Here is an 18,143-nt window from a genome sequence, read left to right on the forward strand (position 1 = left end):
CTGCTGCCACAGGACACATACCTCAACGCCCATACATCAGTATGGGCCATGGAACTTTTATGCTTTAATATCCCTGTTTTTTGAGACTCTTGAGGAGTTTGAGTTCTAAAAGTTTGGGGATCCTTTGTGGTAACCCTTAAGATACAAAAAGTAGTTAGATGACAACAAAGTCACTGCAAAATAATGACTGTGGTATTTCCTGAGCTGGCCAGGTAGAACAAGGTGGTGACCCAAATACCTAATACTCATGAGTATTTTATCTGTGATTTCTGACCTCAGAGCCCAGGATGTTTAGCATGTGGGTCTACAGCCTGGAAGTATGGAACGTGTAAAGCATAGCTAGACCCCTAAGTGATAGCACAGCCAAACAGCTAGTTCTGTCTTTAGGATAACTGGAAATCATCTATTTGCCATGGTCATCCTACTCTTAATCTAGGACTTCTTACAGCCTTGTCTTTCCTTCCTTGAATCAAAGGAAGGTTCCTCATAGTCATTCTGTCTGCTTCTGTTTAATGCAATTTTGATGTTGGAGATGAAGAGAGAAATTTCAGTGGACTGTTGCTCATAAGAAGAGCTTTCTGAACATTTTGGGGGATAAGAACATTAATGTGCCTTAGTTTGCCAGCTCTGGATATGAAAATTTTCTGACTGGAATATCAAGAACAAATGTGTTCAAATTTCTGAAGTCAATTATCTCTAACCAATATGGGCTTCCCTTGAGAAAATACTTTGAGGAGAAACTTGGGAACAATTTGTGATTTATAAAAAACTGAAATTGTATTCACTAAATAGTTTCATTTGAGTACTTTTAACTTAATTTTTTTATCTTTGGAGAAATAGATTTCTTTTTTATTGTTTGAATTTCTTTTTTATTTGTTCTTTTTAGATATACAGGATAGTAGAGTATATTTTGACATATTATATATGCATGGAGTATAACTTATTATAATTAGAATCCCATTCTTGTGATTGTACAGGATGTGAAGTTACACTGGTTTTATATTCATACATGAGCATAGGAAAGTTATGTACAATTCTTTCTACTGTCTTTCCTATTTCTATCCCCCTCCCTTCCTTTCATTCCCCTTTGTCTAATACAGTGAACTTCTGTTTTTCCCTTCCCACCCTACTTTGTTGTGGATTAGAATACATATATCAGAGAACATTTGGCCTTTGGTTTTGGGGACTGGATTATTTATTCAGCATGATTTTTCTGGTTCATCCATTTGCTGGCAAATATCATAATCTCATTCTTCTTTATGGCTGAGTAATATTCCATTGTGCATATACACACCCACATTTTCTTTATCCATTCATCTGTTGAAGGGCACCTAGGTTTGCTATTCTGAATTGAGCTGCTGTAAACATTGATGTGGCTACATTACTGTAGTATTTTAAGTCCTTTGTGTGTAAACCAAGGAGTAAGATAACTGGTTAAAATGGTGGTTCCATTCCAAGTTTTCTAAGGAATCTCCATAATGCTTTTCAAAGTTCTTGCACCAATTTGCAGTCCCACCAGCAATATATAAGTTAACCCTTCCCCCCACATCTTTACTTATATTCTTGATTATTGCTATTCTGACTGGAGTGAGAGGAAATCTCAGTGTGGTTTTCATTTGCATTTCTCTAATTGCTTAGAGATGTTGAACATTTTTTCATATATTTTTGGTCATTCATATTTCTTCTGTGAAGTGCCTCTCCAGTTCCTTTGTCCATTTATTGATTGGGCTATTTGTTTTGGGGGATAGACTTTATATAAGGAAATGGATTTCTTTATTGCCTCATCTTATTTTATTTAAAATAGGTTAACTGACAGCATTGAAGTTTTGTTGCTCAAGTTTACTATTACAAAGAATTACTGTGGTATATTTTGCTACAATTTACAATTTAAAGAATAAATGTATTCTAGGTGTCAGTGAAAATAGTAGAAACAAGACTTCTGAAGAAATATTTTCTCCATAAAGGGAATAAGAAAACTGAGACAAGTGGTCAGAATCAACTTGTTCAGATCACTGGATTTTAATGAAAGGCTTGAAGCAGTATTAGGATGGGTTTATTAACTCTTGATTATAAATAATGGTGATTTTTATAGTATTTTAATTTGCTCTATTCCCATCATCATCTCTCTAGCTTTACAATATTCCTAAAACCCAGTAGGTTACAATTACAGCAAAAACAAACAGCTTGGAAGCCACCAGAGGAGGCAGAATGGGGTTGGAGCTCTTCCAGGACCTTACTGACAAAGAATAGTCATTATTTGATCTGTTTGGTAGCTCTGTGTAGAACTCCATTGGCCTGATTCAGAGCTTGGCTAGTACAATTTTGAAGGTATTTAGCAGCAATTATTTAAATTCTCAACAGCTAGAGTTGTTTGTAGAAACAATAGGCTGACTTAAAAGGAAGATCTGGGAAATAATTCATAGGAGTTTGGAAAAGCTCCTACACGTTACTGGAAATCCAAAAGGCCACATGCATGTGTAGGGCTCTACATATGGCCAGGATTATGTGCATGCTGAGGAGTGACCAAACCAAAGAGGGCCAAAATATCTCACATCAAGCTGACCTTGAGGCTCTATGCAAGTAGGAAGGGAAGGCTAAGTTAGAATTGCCAATAATCTAGCTGAATATTGGAGGTATATCCCAACATGAATATAAGCCCCTTAGCAAAGACTAGGAGGATTTATTAATGTTCCATGCAGGTAAAGAAATCTCTGTTCAGTATTTGAGTGAACTAAACTGAGACTTCAGTGCCCACATAAAAAAAGAATAGGTTCCTTACAGAATTAGTTCTAAATTTCACTAAACAAGCAATAATTTCAAAGAGCAACAACAAAAAGTCTAAGGAAGAGGCAGAATCTAATTTCCAGTTTCCTGTTCTCAGCAAAGAAAATATGATACAAACACAGGAAAAGAAACTGTTACTAAGAGATCACTTGCATACTATTGATAAGAATATAAATTAGTTCAGCCATTAAGGAATGGAATATGGAGGTTCCTCAATAAACTAAAAATAGAATTATCATATGCTCTAGCAATCCTGCTTCTGGATAAATATTCAAAATTTAGAATTAGTATGCTGGGGCTTGGTGTTTAACTCAGTGGTAGAGTACTTGCCTAGCATGTATGGGGCTCTAGGTTCAATTCCCCAGTACCACAAAAATAATATGTTGAAAAGAGATATGTTCTTCCACGTTATTGCAACATTACTCATGATAGTCAATTTATGGAATCAACCTAGGTACCCTATCAATTGGATGAATGGATGAAAATAATGCATGCAATCACAATAGAATAGTACTCATTCTTCCAAAAAAGACAATCCTGACATTTGCAAATATATATATATATAAATCTGGAGGACATCATGCTAAGTTAAATAAGTCAGGCCCATGAAGAAAAATATCTTATTTACTCATTAGTAGGATACTTACTCTTCTTGAGTGTATAGGGAACATGTCCATGATTAACAAAAATACCTTATTTACTCATTAGTAGGATACTTACTCTTCTTAAGTGTTTAGGGAACATGTCCATGATTTTATGTTGTTCAGTCATAAAAAGTCTCAATAAATTTTAAAGGACAGATAGCACACAAAATATGGTCTCAAATTACAGTGGAATGAAATTAGAAAGCAGTGGCAGGTAGAAATTTAGGAAATTCACAAATATGTGGAAATTAACCAACAGATTCTAGATTTTTATTCTTTTTAGAAACATATGTCAGTAGAATGTATTTTGACATATTATACATACAAGGAGTGTAACTTATTTTAATTAGGATCCCAGTCTTGTGGATGCACACAATGGTGAGATTCTTCAACAGATTCTAAATAGCCAATGATTCAAAGAAGAAATCACAGGGGACATTATAAAATACTCTGAAATAAATGAGAGTGAAAATACAATATACTAAAACTACAGTTTGCAATAAAAGATGTTTATGGGGGGAAATTATAGCTGAAAATACCTATATTTTTAAAATACCTCAAAATTGTAAAAAGAAAGAACTCAAACTTCCACCTAAGAACCTTGGAAAAGGAGAGCACAGAAAACTCAAAGCAAATGCAAGGGAATTAGAATAGATTAGAGGAAGCAGAGCAGGGGGAGAAAGGAGGGAAAGGAAAGAGGAAGGACTGGGGACTGAAATGGAGCAAATTATATTCCACACATGCATGATTATGTCAATGAACTCCACTATTATGTATAACAGTAGTGCAGTAATACATTTTAAAAGGGAATAAGAAGATTGAAGTGGAAATAAATGAAAGTAGAAAAATGACAATAGAAAAAAATCAACTGAAACAAAAAGTGGAGCTTTGAAAAGATCAAACAAATTGGCAAACCTTTAGCTAGACTGATCCAGAAAAAAAGAGGGAGGATTGAAGTTACCAAAATCAGGAATAATAGGAAATTATAATATACAGGGGGAAAGAGATTATAAGAGACTATTATGAACAATTTTAAGCCAACAAATTAGAAAATGTAGATGGAATGGAAAAATTAGAAGATACACAGAAACTTCCAGAACTGACAGGAAGAAATAGAAAACCTGATTAGGCCTGTAACAATAAATAAAGTCAGTAATCAAAAGCTTTACACAAAGAGTTCCTGAACCAGATGATATCACTGATGAACTCTACCAAGCATTTAAAAAAATTAACAGCAATACTTGACAAATTCACTCAAAAAATAGAGGAGCAGGTACCACTTATGAACTCCTTCTATGAGACCATAACTACCTTGTTGAAAAAAACAGACAAGGAAATAAGACTATATACCAATTTCTCTTATGAATATAGATGTAAAACTCAACAAAATATTAGCAAATCACTCCAGTAACACATAAAAATATTATTTATCATGGTCAAGTAGGATTTATCCCTGGAATGTATGTTGATTCAACACACAAAAATCAATCAATATGGTATACCTTGCTTACCAAATAAAGAACAAAACACATAACAATATCAATAAATGCAGAAAAACATTTTACAAAATCTAGACAGTGTTTCATGATAAAAACACTGAACAAATTAGAAGTAATATGAAAATTCTTCAACCTGAAAAAGCCATACAGCTAACTTCATATTTAATAGTGAAATATTAAAAATTTCCCCTCGTCAGAGTAGGAACAAAACAATGATTTTTGCTCTCACTGCTTCTGTTTGACATCACATGGGAGGTTCTACCCATGGCATTTGGGAAAGAAAATGAAGTGGAAGTATTCCTAAAATTGTTCTACATATTCAACATAATCCCTATTAAAATCCTAGCTTGCTTTTCTGGAGAATTAGCAAACCAACTCTAAAGTTCATATGAAAATTCAAGAAGCATCCCAGAGTAGCCAAATCAATCTTGAGAAAAAAGAGCAAAGTTGAAGAAGTCAACCTTCCTGATTTTAAAGAAGTATTCTAAGTTCAAAATTAGATATTTGAATATTTTGATAAATTAAATATATGAATATTATCTTTTCATTTAAGATATGCCAGAAGAAATTAATAGAAATTGTTTTACATTCTACCACAAATTTCTCAAATCAAACTCTATTCAATTTTCTCCTTCCTACACTGGCATTTTCATGAGTGCAATTTAAAAAATGTATTTACATTGGGAAAGTTAATCAATATTAAAATTTAGTTTGCTTTCACCAATGTGTGCCAATGTTTTCTTTATAGATATTTCATTCAAATGGCCACTGATGGATCTAATCTTATCTATCTTCACCTGAACATTCCAAAAGATAATTCTATCTATAATATTTTATAACAAATTTATCAAACCATTGATGTTAAATATTTATTATAGTTATCTTAATGTTTTGAAATAATAGTATTGGAACTATGATTTAAGGAACTAATAATGCTAGTTAAAATCTAATACCTAGGGCCTTGGGGAATAGCTCAGTGACAGAGTGCTCACAAGCACAAGTCCCTGGGCTTGATCCCCGGAACCACACATAAACGCACATGAACACACATTCATAAATTTGTTTTACTAATGTAGTTGTCTTTCTCTCAACAATTAATGCTTAATCTTTTTCTACTTTTCCCATTTAAGTTAAGAAAAACAACCCATAAGCCATCAAGAAGTTTAAAATCATTCTCTTGTTTTTTTAAAAAAATAGACTATTCAATGAAGTTAAGGTATTTGCCAGTAAAGGGATAAAACTGGAGACCATTATGCTAAGTGAAAAAAGCCAGATCCTGAAAGTCAAAGGTCAAATCTTTTCTCTGAAATGTGAAAGCTAGTCTGAAATCTGGAAGAAAGAAATGGTGGTGGGAGGCAATTCCATCAAAATAGAAGAATGGTGAAGTAGAGAAAGGAAACTGAGGTAGAAGAAGGAGGGACAGGATAAAAGAAGAATGATGGAATGTATCTGACCTAACTTTCTTATGTACATATGTGAATACACCACAGTGAATCTCACCTTTATGTACAAAGCACTAATTAAAAAAAACTATAGTAGAAAGATCAATAGAGTAGAGAAAAAGAAGGATGGAGGAGAGGAGGGAAAGGGGAATCCCTGGGGACTGAATTAGAGAAAATTATAATCTACGCTTTTATAACTATGTCAAAATGAATCCTAATGTCATGTATAACTAAAAAGAACAAATAAAAATAGGCTACTCAAAACTTAAATATGTGGGTTTAATATTTTGAACTTTAACTACTTGTATTAAAATTTCTTCAAAAAGATTTTTATCTTCAATGATTTTCAAAGTTCTTGCTTTAACACAAGAAAAGTGTTAAAGATGCTACTTAAGTTATATTTTTATGATTAGTCTGACCACCAATTATACAAATAGTCATAAGAATCATTCAGAATGGATAATTCACCTTACCTGACTGGGGTGTAATGTTTTAGGTGGTTATTCTTTATATCATTAATTTCTCCTTCAGGTGGGTATAATAGCTTTTTTCCTGATAAGTTTCACAGTTTGAGGGAACAATTCATGACATAATATGCTAGGCCATACTTCTAGCCCTTCTTGATTTTACTAGACTTTACAAAGAACTTAACAAAGTTTAAAAATATCTATTCATAGGTATTTTCACCAGTATTTAAGGTTATAGGTAATTCATTACATATGTAATTCTTATTTTTCTCACCTGATTAAATATATCAAGATAAATATTGAGCATTCATTCTCCTTCCAATTTCAAAGATGGATAAGCATCTTTCTTTGCTATTAACTGTCTCTAAAGAGAGGTAAAGCATTTGAAAGGTTCTAATGATAACTGAAAACTTGAATACAAATATATTTCACCCAGGATGTCCATGTCACCAAGGCAAGGCTGATGTTTGATCTACTGTACTTTTTTTTCCACAAAGTTGTTATCTCTCCAATTCCAGTTAGATTCTAATTGTGTGTATTCTAATGCCATTTGCCTTATTTCTAGATTTAGTGTGATTTTATGCTGTGAATGACTCAGTACAAGATACCTATTACTCAACTGTATTACTATTTGCATGCCAGTGTGAAAAAAATAGAACTTATCTTTGAAATATAGTCCTTCTTTAGAATCATATGATACAAACATCTTAAATCTTCACATCACCACAAAGTCCTCAGGTTATTGGAAATAAACAGATATAAATATTATGAATTAAATTGCCATTTTTATAAGAACTTATTTCCCCTGGCTAGATTACACAAAAGGTGAAATGAAGTTATTTGAAACCACACTGATGTGAGAGGAAGACTGAGATATCCTATTGTTTTATGCTCACAATTATCCTAGTTCGTGCTCTATAGAGAAAAAACACTATCAATTTTAGAATTTAAAGGAATGACAAAAAAAACCACAACACTTTACTTTTTAAAAAATGAATTTCATTTGGAAACTTCCCTAAGGTGTTCTGACTTGAATATTTCTCAATCAAGACACAGGGTGGCGCTGCAGGCTAAGAATGTGAATACAAAAAGCGCCCTAAAAAAGCTCGCGATTCTTCGTATTGTAAAACGTAATGTTAAATAAATCAACGTGTAAGAAGCTTTGCAAAAAATACGGAGTTACCAGGAGGTTTGGACAGAGATATTCTAAATCAATTTGAGACTACAAACAACTTTGTAAGGATTCCTGCACGCAAGAAATTAGAACTGAAGGTCTCAAGTTTTTCTGTGATTGGTGAAGGGATTGGATGTAAGCAATCCGACTCCAACATGGAGAAGCTGGAAAGAATTCAACCAAACAGGCAAGTGATGGTCTTCATTTTTATGGTGTTCATGTCTCAGGGTCGCACGGAGCCTCTTCGTTATTTTATACAGGAGGAAACAGAGAGCCGCTCCTTTGTAGCCCATCTGACCAAGGACCTGGGCCTGGGAACTGGGGAACTGGCTGCCCGGTCTGCTCGAGTTGTGTCTGATGATGACAAACAGCATTTGCTATTGGATCCTCAGACTGGAGATTTGCTTCTCAGGGAGACATTAGACCGGGAAGAGCTGTGTGGCCCTATTGAACAGTGTGTACTGTATTTCCATGTCTTGCTGGAAATGCCAGTGCAAATTTTTCAGGGAGAATTATGGATCCAGGACATAAATGACCACTCTCCAGCATTCACTGATGGGGAAGTGCTCTTGAAAATACCAGAAAACAGCCAGCCAGGGACTCTATTTCCATTGAAAGTAGCTCAGGATTTGGATGTGGGTAGCAATGGGCTTCAAAAATACACCATCAGTCCCAATTCTCATTTTCATGTCCTTACACGAAATTACAGTGAGGGCAAGAAATACCCAGACCTGGTACAAGACAAAGCCCTGGATAGAGAGGAGCAGCCTGAATTCAGCTTAACCCTCATGGCTCTGGATGGTGGCTCTCCACCTAGATCTGGCACAGTCACAGTTCGAATCCTGATCATGGACGTCAATGACAATGCTCCCGAGTTTGTGCATACTCCATATGAGGTGCAGGTCCTGGAGAACAGCCCCTTAGATTCCCCAATCCTCAGCGTCTTAGCTAGGGATGCAGATGCTGGAAATTTTGGGAGTGTTTCCTATAGCTTGTTCCAACCATCTGATGAGATTAAACAAACTTTCTCAATAAATGAAATCACAGGGGAAATCCGACTGAGGAAGAAATTGGATTTTGAAAAAATTAAATCTTATCACGTGGAAATTGAGGCTATAGATGGAGGAGGCCTTTCTGGAAAAGGCACTGTGTTTATAGAGGTGGTGGACGTGAATGACAATGCCCCAGAACTTACCATATCGTCACTCGCCAGCTCCATCCCAGAAAATGCTCCTGAGACCTTGGTTTCTATCTTCCGAGTTCGAGATAGAGATTCTGGAGACAATGGAAAGATGACTTGCTCTATTCCAGATAATGTGCCCTTCATTCTAAAACCGACATTCAAGAACTTTTACACCCTGGTGACAGAGAGCCCGCTGGACAGAGAGAGCAGAGCAGAGTACAACATCACCATCACAGTCACCGACTTGGGGACGCCCAGGCTAAAAATCGAGCACAACATAACCATCCTCGTCTCTGACGTCAACGACAACGCCCCTGCATTCTCCCAAACGTCATACACGCTGTTGGTGCACGAGAACAACAGCCCCGCCCTGCACATAGGCAGTGTCCACGCCACAGACAGAGACTCAGGCACCAACGCCCAGATCACCTACTCGCTGCTGCCAAACCAGGACCCGCACCTGCCCCTCGCCTCGCTGGTCTCCATCAACGCAGACAATGGGCAGCTGTTCGCGCTGAGGGCGCTGGACTTCGAGGCCCTGCAGGCGTTCGAGTTCCGCGTGGGCGCCACAGACCAAGGATCGCCCGCGCTCAGCAGCCAGGCGCTGGTGCGAGTGGTGGTGCTGGACGACAATGACAACTCGCCCTTCGTGCTGTACCCAATGCAGAACGCCTCTGCACCCTGCACAGAGCTAGTGCCCAGGGCGGCAGAGCAGGGCTACCTGGTCACCAAGGTGGTGGCGGTGGATGGAGACTCGGGCCAGAACGCCTGGCTGTCATACCAGCTGCTCAAGGCCACCGAGCCAGGGCTGTTTGGCGTGTGGGTGCACAATGGCGAGGTGCGCACCACCAGGCTGCTGAGTGAGCGCGACGCGGCCAGGCACAGGCTGGTGGTGCTGGTCAAGGACAATGGCGAGCCTCCGCTGTCTGCCAGCGTCACGCTGCACGTGCTGCTGGTGGATGGCTTCTCCCAGCCCTACCTGCCGCTCCCGGAAGTGGCGCCCGAGCGCGCGCAGGGGGATTTGCTCACTGTCTACTTGGTCATCGCCTTGGCCTCTGTGTCTTCGCTCTTCCTCTTCTCTGTGCTGGTGTTTGTGGTTGTGAGGCTGTGCAGGAGGCGCAGGGCGGCGCCGCTGGGTGTCTTTTCTGTGCCTGAGGGCCACCTTCCTGGACACCTGGTGGATGTCAGTGGCACAGGGACACTGTCTCAGAGCTACCAGTATGAGGTGTGTCTGGCTGGAGACTCTGGGTCTGGTGAGTTCAAATTCCTGAAGCCAATATTCCCAAACCTCTTGGTTGAGCACGCTGGGAGAGAAGTTAAGGAAAATTCCAACTGCAGAAATAGTTTTGTATTCAGCTAATTGTTGTATTTCATTCTCACTAATTTTGCAACTACTATTGCAATTTCTTTGTCTTTAGTAATTCTAGTGCTAGTAAAGTAATCTAACCACTATTCCAAACCTATGTATATTCTTGATAGTTCTAAATTTTTTCCTTTTATTGGCATTATTCTTAGCATTTTTAGGCATAGGAGGTATATATTTTCTCCATATTTGATCTTAATGGTTCATTTTTCATTACTGTAAGTTAATCAGGTACACAAAACATTTTATTTTAATGAAATTCTTAATGAATTTTATGACCCATTTAGAGGCTTGTATGAAATCTTGAATTTCCATGTATTTGTGGTACCCATCTTTACATATAAGATTATCTTTCAATACTACAGTATTAGCCTTGAAAAAATGAATGGTTTGCTATACTACCAGGTTAAGCCCACTTAGTACCATGAGCAAAAAACCTAGCCTACTTGTTTTTCTCAAATTGCATGTCAACATTATATTTCATTAAAATATTAAAACACAAAGTGTGGCCTTTTCCTGTTGTGAGCACCACATATGCAAGACATTGATATTTTATTTGGTTGCTACTTACCTAAAACATTGAAATTTTAAATACTAAGATTTAAAATTTTTAAATGATTGTTATTTAAGATAAACTAAAAGGAGACTTTCATATAATTTGCCATCCCCCTTTACTACATAAAACTGTTAAATCACTGCTTCACATAATCATATTCAAAGAATAATCTCAGAGTCTGAATTATGCCCTAAATTCCTCCAAAGAATTCAAGATTCTTGAGGGCCTCATACATCTCCTTGTCCTTTTGCTTTATAAATAGATGACCATGTGGAATTTACTCTGTGTGTTTCCTTTGGTTTTCCTGCAGCTTCTCTCCCCTTTTCAAAAATCAGGAAAATTCTGCATTTTGGCTGTCCTGTTTAGTTCTTTTTGGCTGATCATAGATTTTGCACTTTGTAGATGTGAACAGTCTTTATCACAACCTAATGACTTCTTTTTGATGTTTAATTATCTTCAGTTTTGTTCTTTAATGTGACAAATTAATTTTTTCAATGATACCAAATTTGCATTTGTATGAACTAAGTATTATTTTTGTCCTTGAGTAGCTTGAACAGTAATGAATTTATCTGAATTATAATAGCTCTAAGTTTTATTCAATAAGCCTAGTGAGTTATGTGATTCCTAACTGGTTGAACTTATATGAATATAAGACAACCTCATTGTGCTTCTGGCAGAAAATAAGCAGTTAAAAAGCTTATTTTATAATCTAATATTTTGAAATCAGAAGTATCATTTTATTGGAGATTAAGGATTTGTACTTTTCCCTGAATTAATAATTTCACTGAGGATATAATAAGAAAGGAAAATTACTGCATTTAAGTCATTCTTGAAATATAGTTTTTAGCCATTATTCAGGTGAAAAGTTGAAATGAGGAAGAGTTAAAATGAGAACAGAATTAAACACAAACATATATAAGACATAAATATGGTAGTTAACTTTAATATTTTTTCCTTATTTATTATCACCAATTTAAATGAATAACTTTTATATATGACAAGTAATATTTCTGGTTGAAGTTTTCACCAATATATTTTAAGATCATGAAAGTTCAAGTTTATATTTCAAAAGTCCAATCTGTCTGATCACACAAAGGAGACTGGACAAATGATCATCCAGAATGCACTTCATTCCTGTGTGTATTTATAAAGTTTGAACCATTCCTTACTTGATAGAGGACAACACCAGAATGTAGAAAAGATCAACATTATGAAATTCAGTCACCAGGATTTAGTGGTGACTATGATTCAAATAATATCCACAACATGCATGGCATATGAAAATATACTAATTTTACTGTTACAAAACTAAGATAGAGAATGGAGGCTAATATCTTGACAATGACACCCGTTTCAATATGCTTTTTTTCTCCATTGCTTCTTACAAATGCATCTTTTATAATTTCTTCTCTGTTGTTTTTAGGCTGTTGTCTTTAGTGAGTTTAACATGTGCTATTTGGAGGGCAGAAATTCAACTGAAGTCAGTGTGACCCATGCAAATTTAAGATCCCCTCTTCTTTTATGATAAAAAGTTACAAAAAATATTTTTAAAGTGTGAGGTTAAAGCATGAATGTATTTACTGGTTCTGCTTCCAGATTAGATGTACTCTTTGGAAGCATAAAACAACCATCAAAACTGACCATGATTAAAAAATCATTTATTATAGTAACAGATGATACAATATGATACAATAAGACCTGAATGGGCTATGATTTTTTGAGAAGGAATATCCCTGGGGAGGAGGACTAAATCCTACAATCAGTTTCCCTACCAAGAAATTGGGTAAATCTGAAAACTAACAACAGCCTTTTTGTTGGGAACACAGTAACTTCAGTAGCCTTTGGAAGACTGGAGTATTCAAGCTCAGGATCAGCTTCCTCTCAGGGAACTTGTCAAGCCCAGAGCAGCTTAAGGGACACTAAAATATTAAGTGGGAAATTCTTCAAAATCAGAGTAAAGTTTTTCTTGCTATAGGAAGGTTAGAGTTTGGGATTTCCATAGAAAGAGACTGTAGAGGATATACTAAATTCTCCACTGAAAATTCTGAAGGGCTAGATGTTTATCAAGACTTCAAAGAATCTTTTTTTTTTTTAAATTTAGCTGTAGATGGAGATAATACTTGATTTTTATTTATTTATTTTTTTGTGGTGCTGAGGATTGAACCCAGTGTCTCATGCATGAAAGATAAGCACTCTACTGAGCTACAATTCCAGGCCACTTCAAAGAATCTTGATTGAACCCATGCCTGTTTTGATTAAGACAGTTTGTTTGGAATGATTCTGTCAATCTCCCAGAAGGAAAAGTGGCCTCTTCCTGGAGGAAGATAATATCATCTTGATTCTGAACAGTTTTCTTCACATAAATATCCAAAGTTCAGTATAAAATTAGTAGATGCATGTGCCTGTTTATGTATACATGGACACACATAAACACACAACTGAATTAAATAGAGCAAAAACATAACCCCTCCAATGCAGGGATAATATAGATATTATAATTAGTTGATAAACAATTAAAACAAGTATGGCTAATGTACTAAAAATAAGGAACAATGGAGAAAATAGATATAAAGAGAATTTCACCCCAAAATTGAAAATGTAAAATGGAAATTAATTCTACAATTGAAAGATATAATGCCTGCTATAAAACTATATAGTTTAATGTCATTGACATTGAGTAATACAGTATCAGTGCATGCAAGATAGGTCAATATGAAACATATGAATTCAAACAAAATTAATGAAAAATACAGAAAGGACATTACTTGAATTTGGGATATAAGGAAAAACTCAAACATACTTATTGGAATCCTAGGATAAGAGAGCACAAAAGTGGGTAATAAACAATATTTAAACAGATAATGACAAGATTGAGAAAAGTGGTCACCCTTCAAATTTATTTATTTATTTATTAGGATTAATAAAAAACAAAGCACAACTAGGCATATTGTAGGAAATTTGCTCAAGACAAACTAAAAAATATTTAAAGTAACCATATAAAAATAATCTATTGCTTTTAAAGATGCATAAGTAAAATGGAGACCTTTTTAACATAAATCAATGAAACAGAAAGGCAATGGATTAATGTCTTGAAGACCTGGAAGAAAATTATTACCAGACTAGAATTCTATTACCAGTAAACATAACCATCAAAAGGATATTCTAATATGTTTTGGTTTCAAACAAACAAAAACTGAGAGAATTAATCAGTCACATCTGCACTAAAAGAAATACTAGATAGTACAAATAAAATTTAATCTGCAAAAGGAAGAGAGTCCTAAATGGATCACAGAATAAAAGGAAGAAAAAAAAGAGAAAGGAAGGGTAAATATAAGTGAGTATTGACCTAATGTTGATTATAGTAGGCAATCATAGTAGTTTCTTAAAGCATTTAAAATATATGACTTTTAAATTCATAATAGCAAAAACACCAATTTACAGGTATAGAATTAGAGATTTCTAAGGTTCCAAGCATTATCTCATGAATGTAGAAACAATTTGTGGTAGGTTCTTGTAGATAAGAAATGTATCCTGTAAAAAAAATTAACCAAGAAAAGACTTGAAGGAAATTTTTAAAAGATAACGAGTATTTCAATAATCCAAAGAATAAAACCTTAGGGGTAGTGGAAAAATAATTAGATTTTAAGTATAGATTAAATGATATTATACATTATATTAATTATACTTGGATTAAGTAATTCAATTAAATATCATAATTGTCAGACTTAGACTTAAGAAAACTCAAATATATGCTATTAAATAAATTTGTATGTGTGAGATAGATAGAAAAAAAGATTGAAAGTTAAAAAAATGGGACAAGGCACAGCAAATCTCAACATCATGTACATCCAGAAGAAATTAATTTTAAAAAACTATGGATAAGTTGCAGAAAGATCAATAGAATATAGGAAAGGGAGCAGGGGTGGGAGAGGGTAAGGGAGGGGGAATTAGTGGGACTGAATTACAAGATATAGTCCATGCTTTTATAATTATGTCAAAATGGATTCTAATCTCATGTATAACTAAAAGGAACCAATTAAAAAATGGGAGGAGGTTTTAATGCAAACACTGGCCAAAATGAATTTAGTGTAGCTATATTCACATAAGTCAAAGGAGACTCTTTTGAGCATTCTAAAATCTTTATTTAGCATTAGATTGATTATTTCATAACAGCACTTGTTAACTTTAAGATGCAATTAAAATAATTTACTGGCAGCTCTCTACGGCCCTTTGGATCAGGATCTCAGAATGGGTTTTGGATAAATAATATAAAATTAACATACCCCAATTAAAGAAGTGAAGCTACTGTACAGGAGGTCTCCATTAAAATATTAAAATATAAGTACACAAGCACTGAGACTTTAAGAAAAGATTCATTGCTAGTGTTGAAGACAGCTGTTTCATAATAATAAAAAGGCAAAGAAATATATCAGAAATATGTGAAGCCCCAAATTGAATATTTCTCTTCAGGGTGACTACAAAATATAAAAAGTCAAGATGTAAGAATACAAACACAAGTAGACAAACCATAACCATATCGGGAGACTTCAAATCACTCTCTCCATTCTTAACAGAATAAGAAGACAAAATAGAAACACACATATGAACACTGAAGTGCTGAACAACACACACATACTCAAATATACTGATATACATAACACACTAAAACATATTTTCTTCTTACATGCATATGAAATATGAAAATTGTCTATATTCTAGATCATAAAACAAGCCTCATATTTAATAAAAGGAATTGAAGTGACTCAGCATGCTTTTTTGACTGTAGCAGAATAAGTCAGAAATTAAAATATTACAAGAAATCTCCAAATGCTTCAAAATTAAATGACAAAACCCATGATTCAAAGAAGAAATCACAACAGATATTTCCAAACAGTTTGACCTGGGTAATAAAAAAGTAAAGAAATGACATATCAAAACAAAACTTGGAAATTTAAAACTTTAAATGCAAATATTAAAGAAGAAATCAATAATGGAAGTTTTGATCACAAGAAACTAGAAGAGGAACAGCAATTCAAATGTGAAAAATGAAGGCAGCAACACATATACAAGTGGAAATGAATAAAATAGATGACAAAGATACAACAGAGCAAATTGGTAACACTTAAAGTGGGTTCTTCATAATTATTAATAAAATTCAAACTCTCAGATTAATTAAGTAAGCAGAGGAAAACCCCAATTACCATTATCAGGAGAAAAATATCACTATTAACCCTACAGGCATTTTTTTAAAAAGTAGATTTTGTAAACAATTTTCAGCCAACATGGGGTATTCTCTGCACCTTATCATCATTTTTTTCTGTGAATGAAACTTTCTTTACAATAGTCTATTATATCAAAAGTGGAAGCCTTACTCTCAAACAATAAAAACCATAACAAAACTATTTGAATTAAGACAATGTGGTATTGCAGGATAAATAAACAGAAAAATTGAAAACTTGGGAGCAGACCTTAGAAAGATCACCTGATTAATGACAATGATGACACTTCAGAAATAATGAGGAATGGATCATCTTTTCAATAGATGGTATTAAGGCATTTGGAAAATTTTTGGCTCTAACCATATTTATTTGATAAATATGGCTTTCGATGGGTAAAGTATAGTAATTAATCTTTCAAAATATATGAGAATATATTTATAACCTTTGTATATGTAAATACTTAAATAGAACCGCCAAATGCTAATCAAACTGAAAAGTATTTACAAATTATACTAAATTAAGGAAAGTTGTTGTTCAATAGTATTATAAGAGAAATTAAAATCAAAATAGTGGGAGAAGATATTTTTAATGAATTATATGAAAAAGGACCAATATTCACAATATACAAGATACTCCCAACAACAACAAAAATGAGCAAACAAGCAAATGCCCCAATAAGAAAGACAAAGAAAGACTTGAACAAGCAATAATAAGAGTATGTCCTATTGGTAAATAAACTAGTAAAAATGTAAATAATTTTGTTAACTACCAGGAAGATACAAATTGAAATTACAATATAATATCATCATACACTCACTAGAGTGATTAGAATTGAAAAGACAATATCAAATGTTGACAAAAATATGGAGCAACTAGAACTTTCATACTTTATTGGTACTGGAAAAACTACTTTTGAAAAATTCTTCACAGTATTTCCTAAAACTATATATATATATATATATATATATATATATATATATATATATATATATATATGTATTCATCTTAATGCACAGCCGTCCAAGTCACACAAATATAATCAGCATAAACACATGGCCACCAGAAGATCTACAAGAATGTTCATAACAATACTACTGAAAAAAGGCTCAAAACTAGAAAAACATTAATGTTCACGAGCTGAAGAGTATAAAATATCAAGGTATATTATACATTAGACAAGAACAAAGCAATGAGAATAAAACAAATCAAAATGGCATGCCACACAGATCAATTTTACAAAATTTTGTAAAATTTTTGAGTAAAGAAGACAGATTCAAGAGCAATAATATATATAAAAGTACCAAAAAATCCAAAGAAATCAATCACAATAAAAGTCAGGATAGTGCTTATGTTTGGGGGAAAGTTAGTAATCAGACTGTGGTAGGACAGGAGTGCCTGGGTTTGGGTAGCATTTTGTTTTTAATCTCATTCTATTGATAAGAGTGTATCCACGTCCTTAAAATTCACTGAGTAGTACAGTTACCACTTGCGCACTTTTATGAAGGTATATTATACTTAAAAATTAATTTTTGTAAAATTTTAGAATTTGTAGATATCCATTATCAGTATTTTGTGAATATAATCAAATTATAAAACCAGAAAGAAAGTTTCTTCATGTAGTATGAAGGTACCTTTATGAAGAAGACGAATATGTCATTTTGGTTTGTTCTTACAAGAATTCTTTCACTGAAAGTTAACTCCGCAAACTTTTCAGAACTTCATATAACTTAGAGATACAATTAAGGTATTTTAGGGACTTAAAAGGATATTAATACACAGCCTTATTACAATTTGGAATGATATGACAAGTAC

At 34.2% G+C, this 18,143-nt stretch overlaps 1 protein-coding gene across 1 annotated transcript; it reads left to right on the forward strand.

The window, feature by feature from the left end:
* The first annotated feature begins 8,165 nt into the window (after positions 1-8,165).
* On the forward strand, positions 8,166-10,591 carry LOC113179759 (protocadherin beta-4-like). The gene has a single exon (XM_077796548.1). The coding sequence runs from the start codon at positions 8,166-8,168 to the stop codon at positions 10,551-10,553; it is 2,388 nt and encodes a 795-aa protein (XP_077652674.1). The 3' UTR covers positions 10,554-10,591.
* Positions 10,592-18,143: the final 7,552 nt, after the last annotated feature.

The sequence above is a fragment of the Urocitellus parryii genome, chromosome 1 (genome assembly GCF_045843805.1).
Source record: "Urocitellus parryii isolate mUroPar1 chromosome 1, mUroPar1.hap1, whole genome shotgun sequence".
NCBI classification, from domain to species: Eukaryota; Metazoa; Chordata; class Mammalia; order Rodentia; family Sciuridae; genus Urocitellus; species Urocitellus parryii.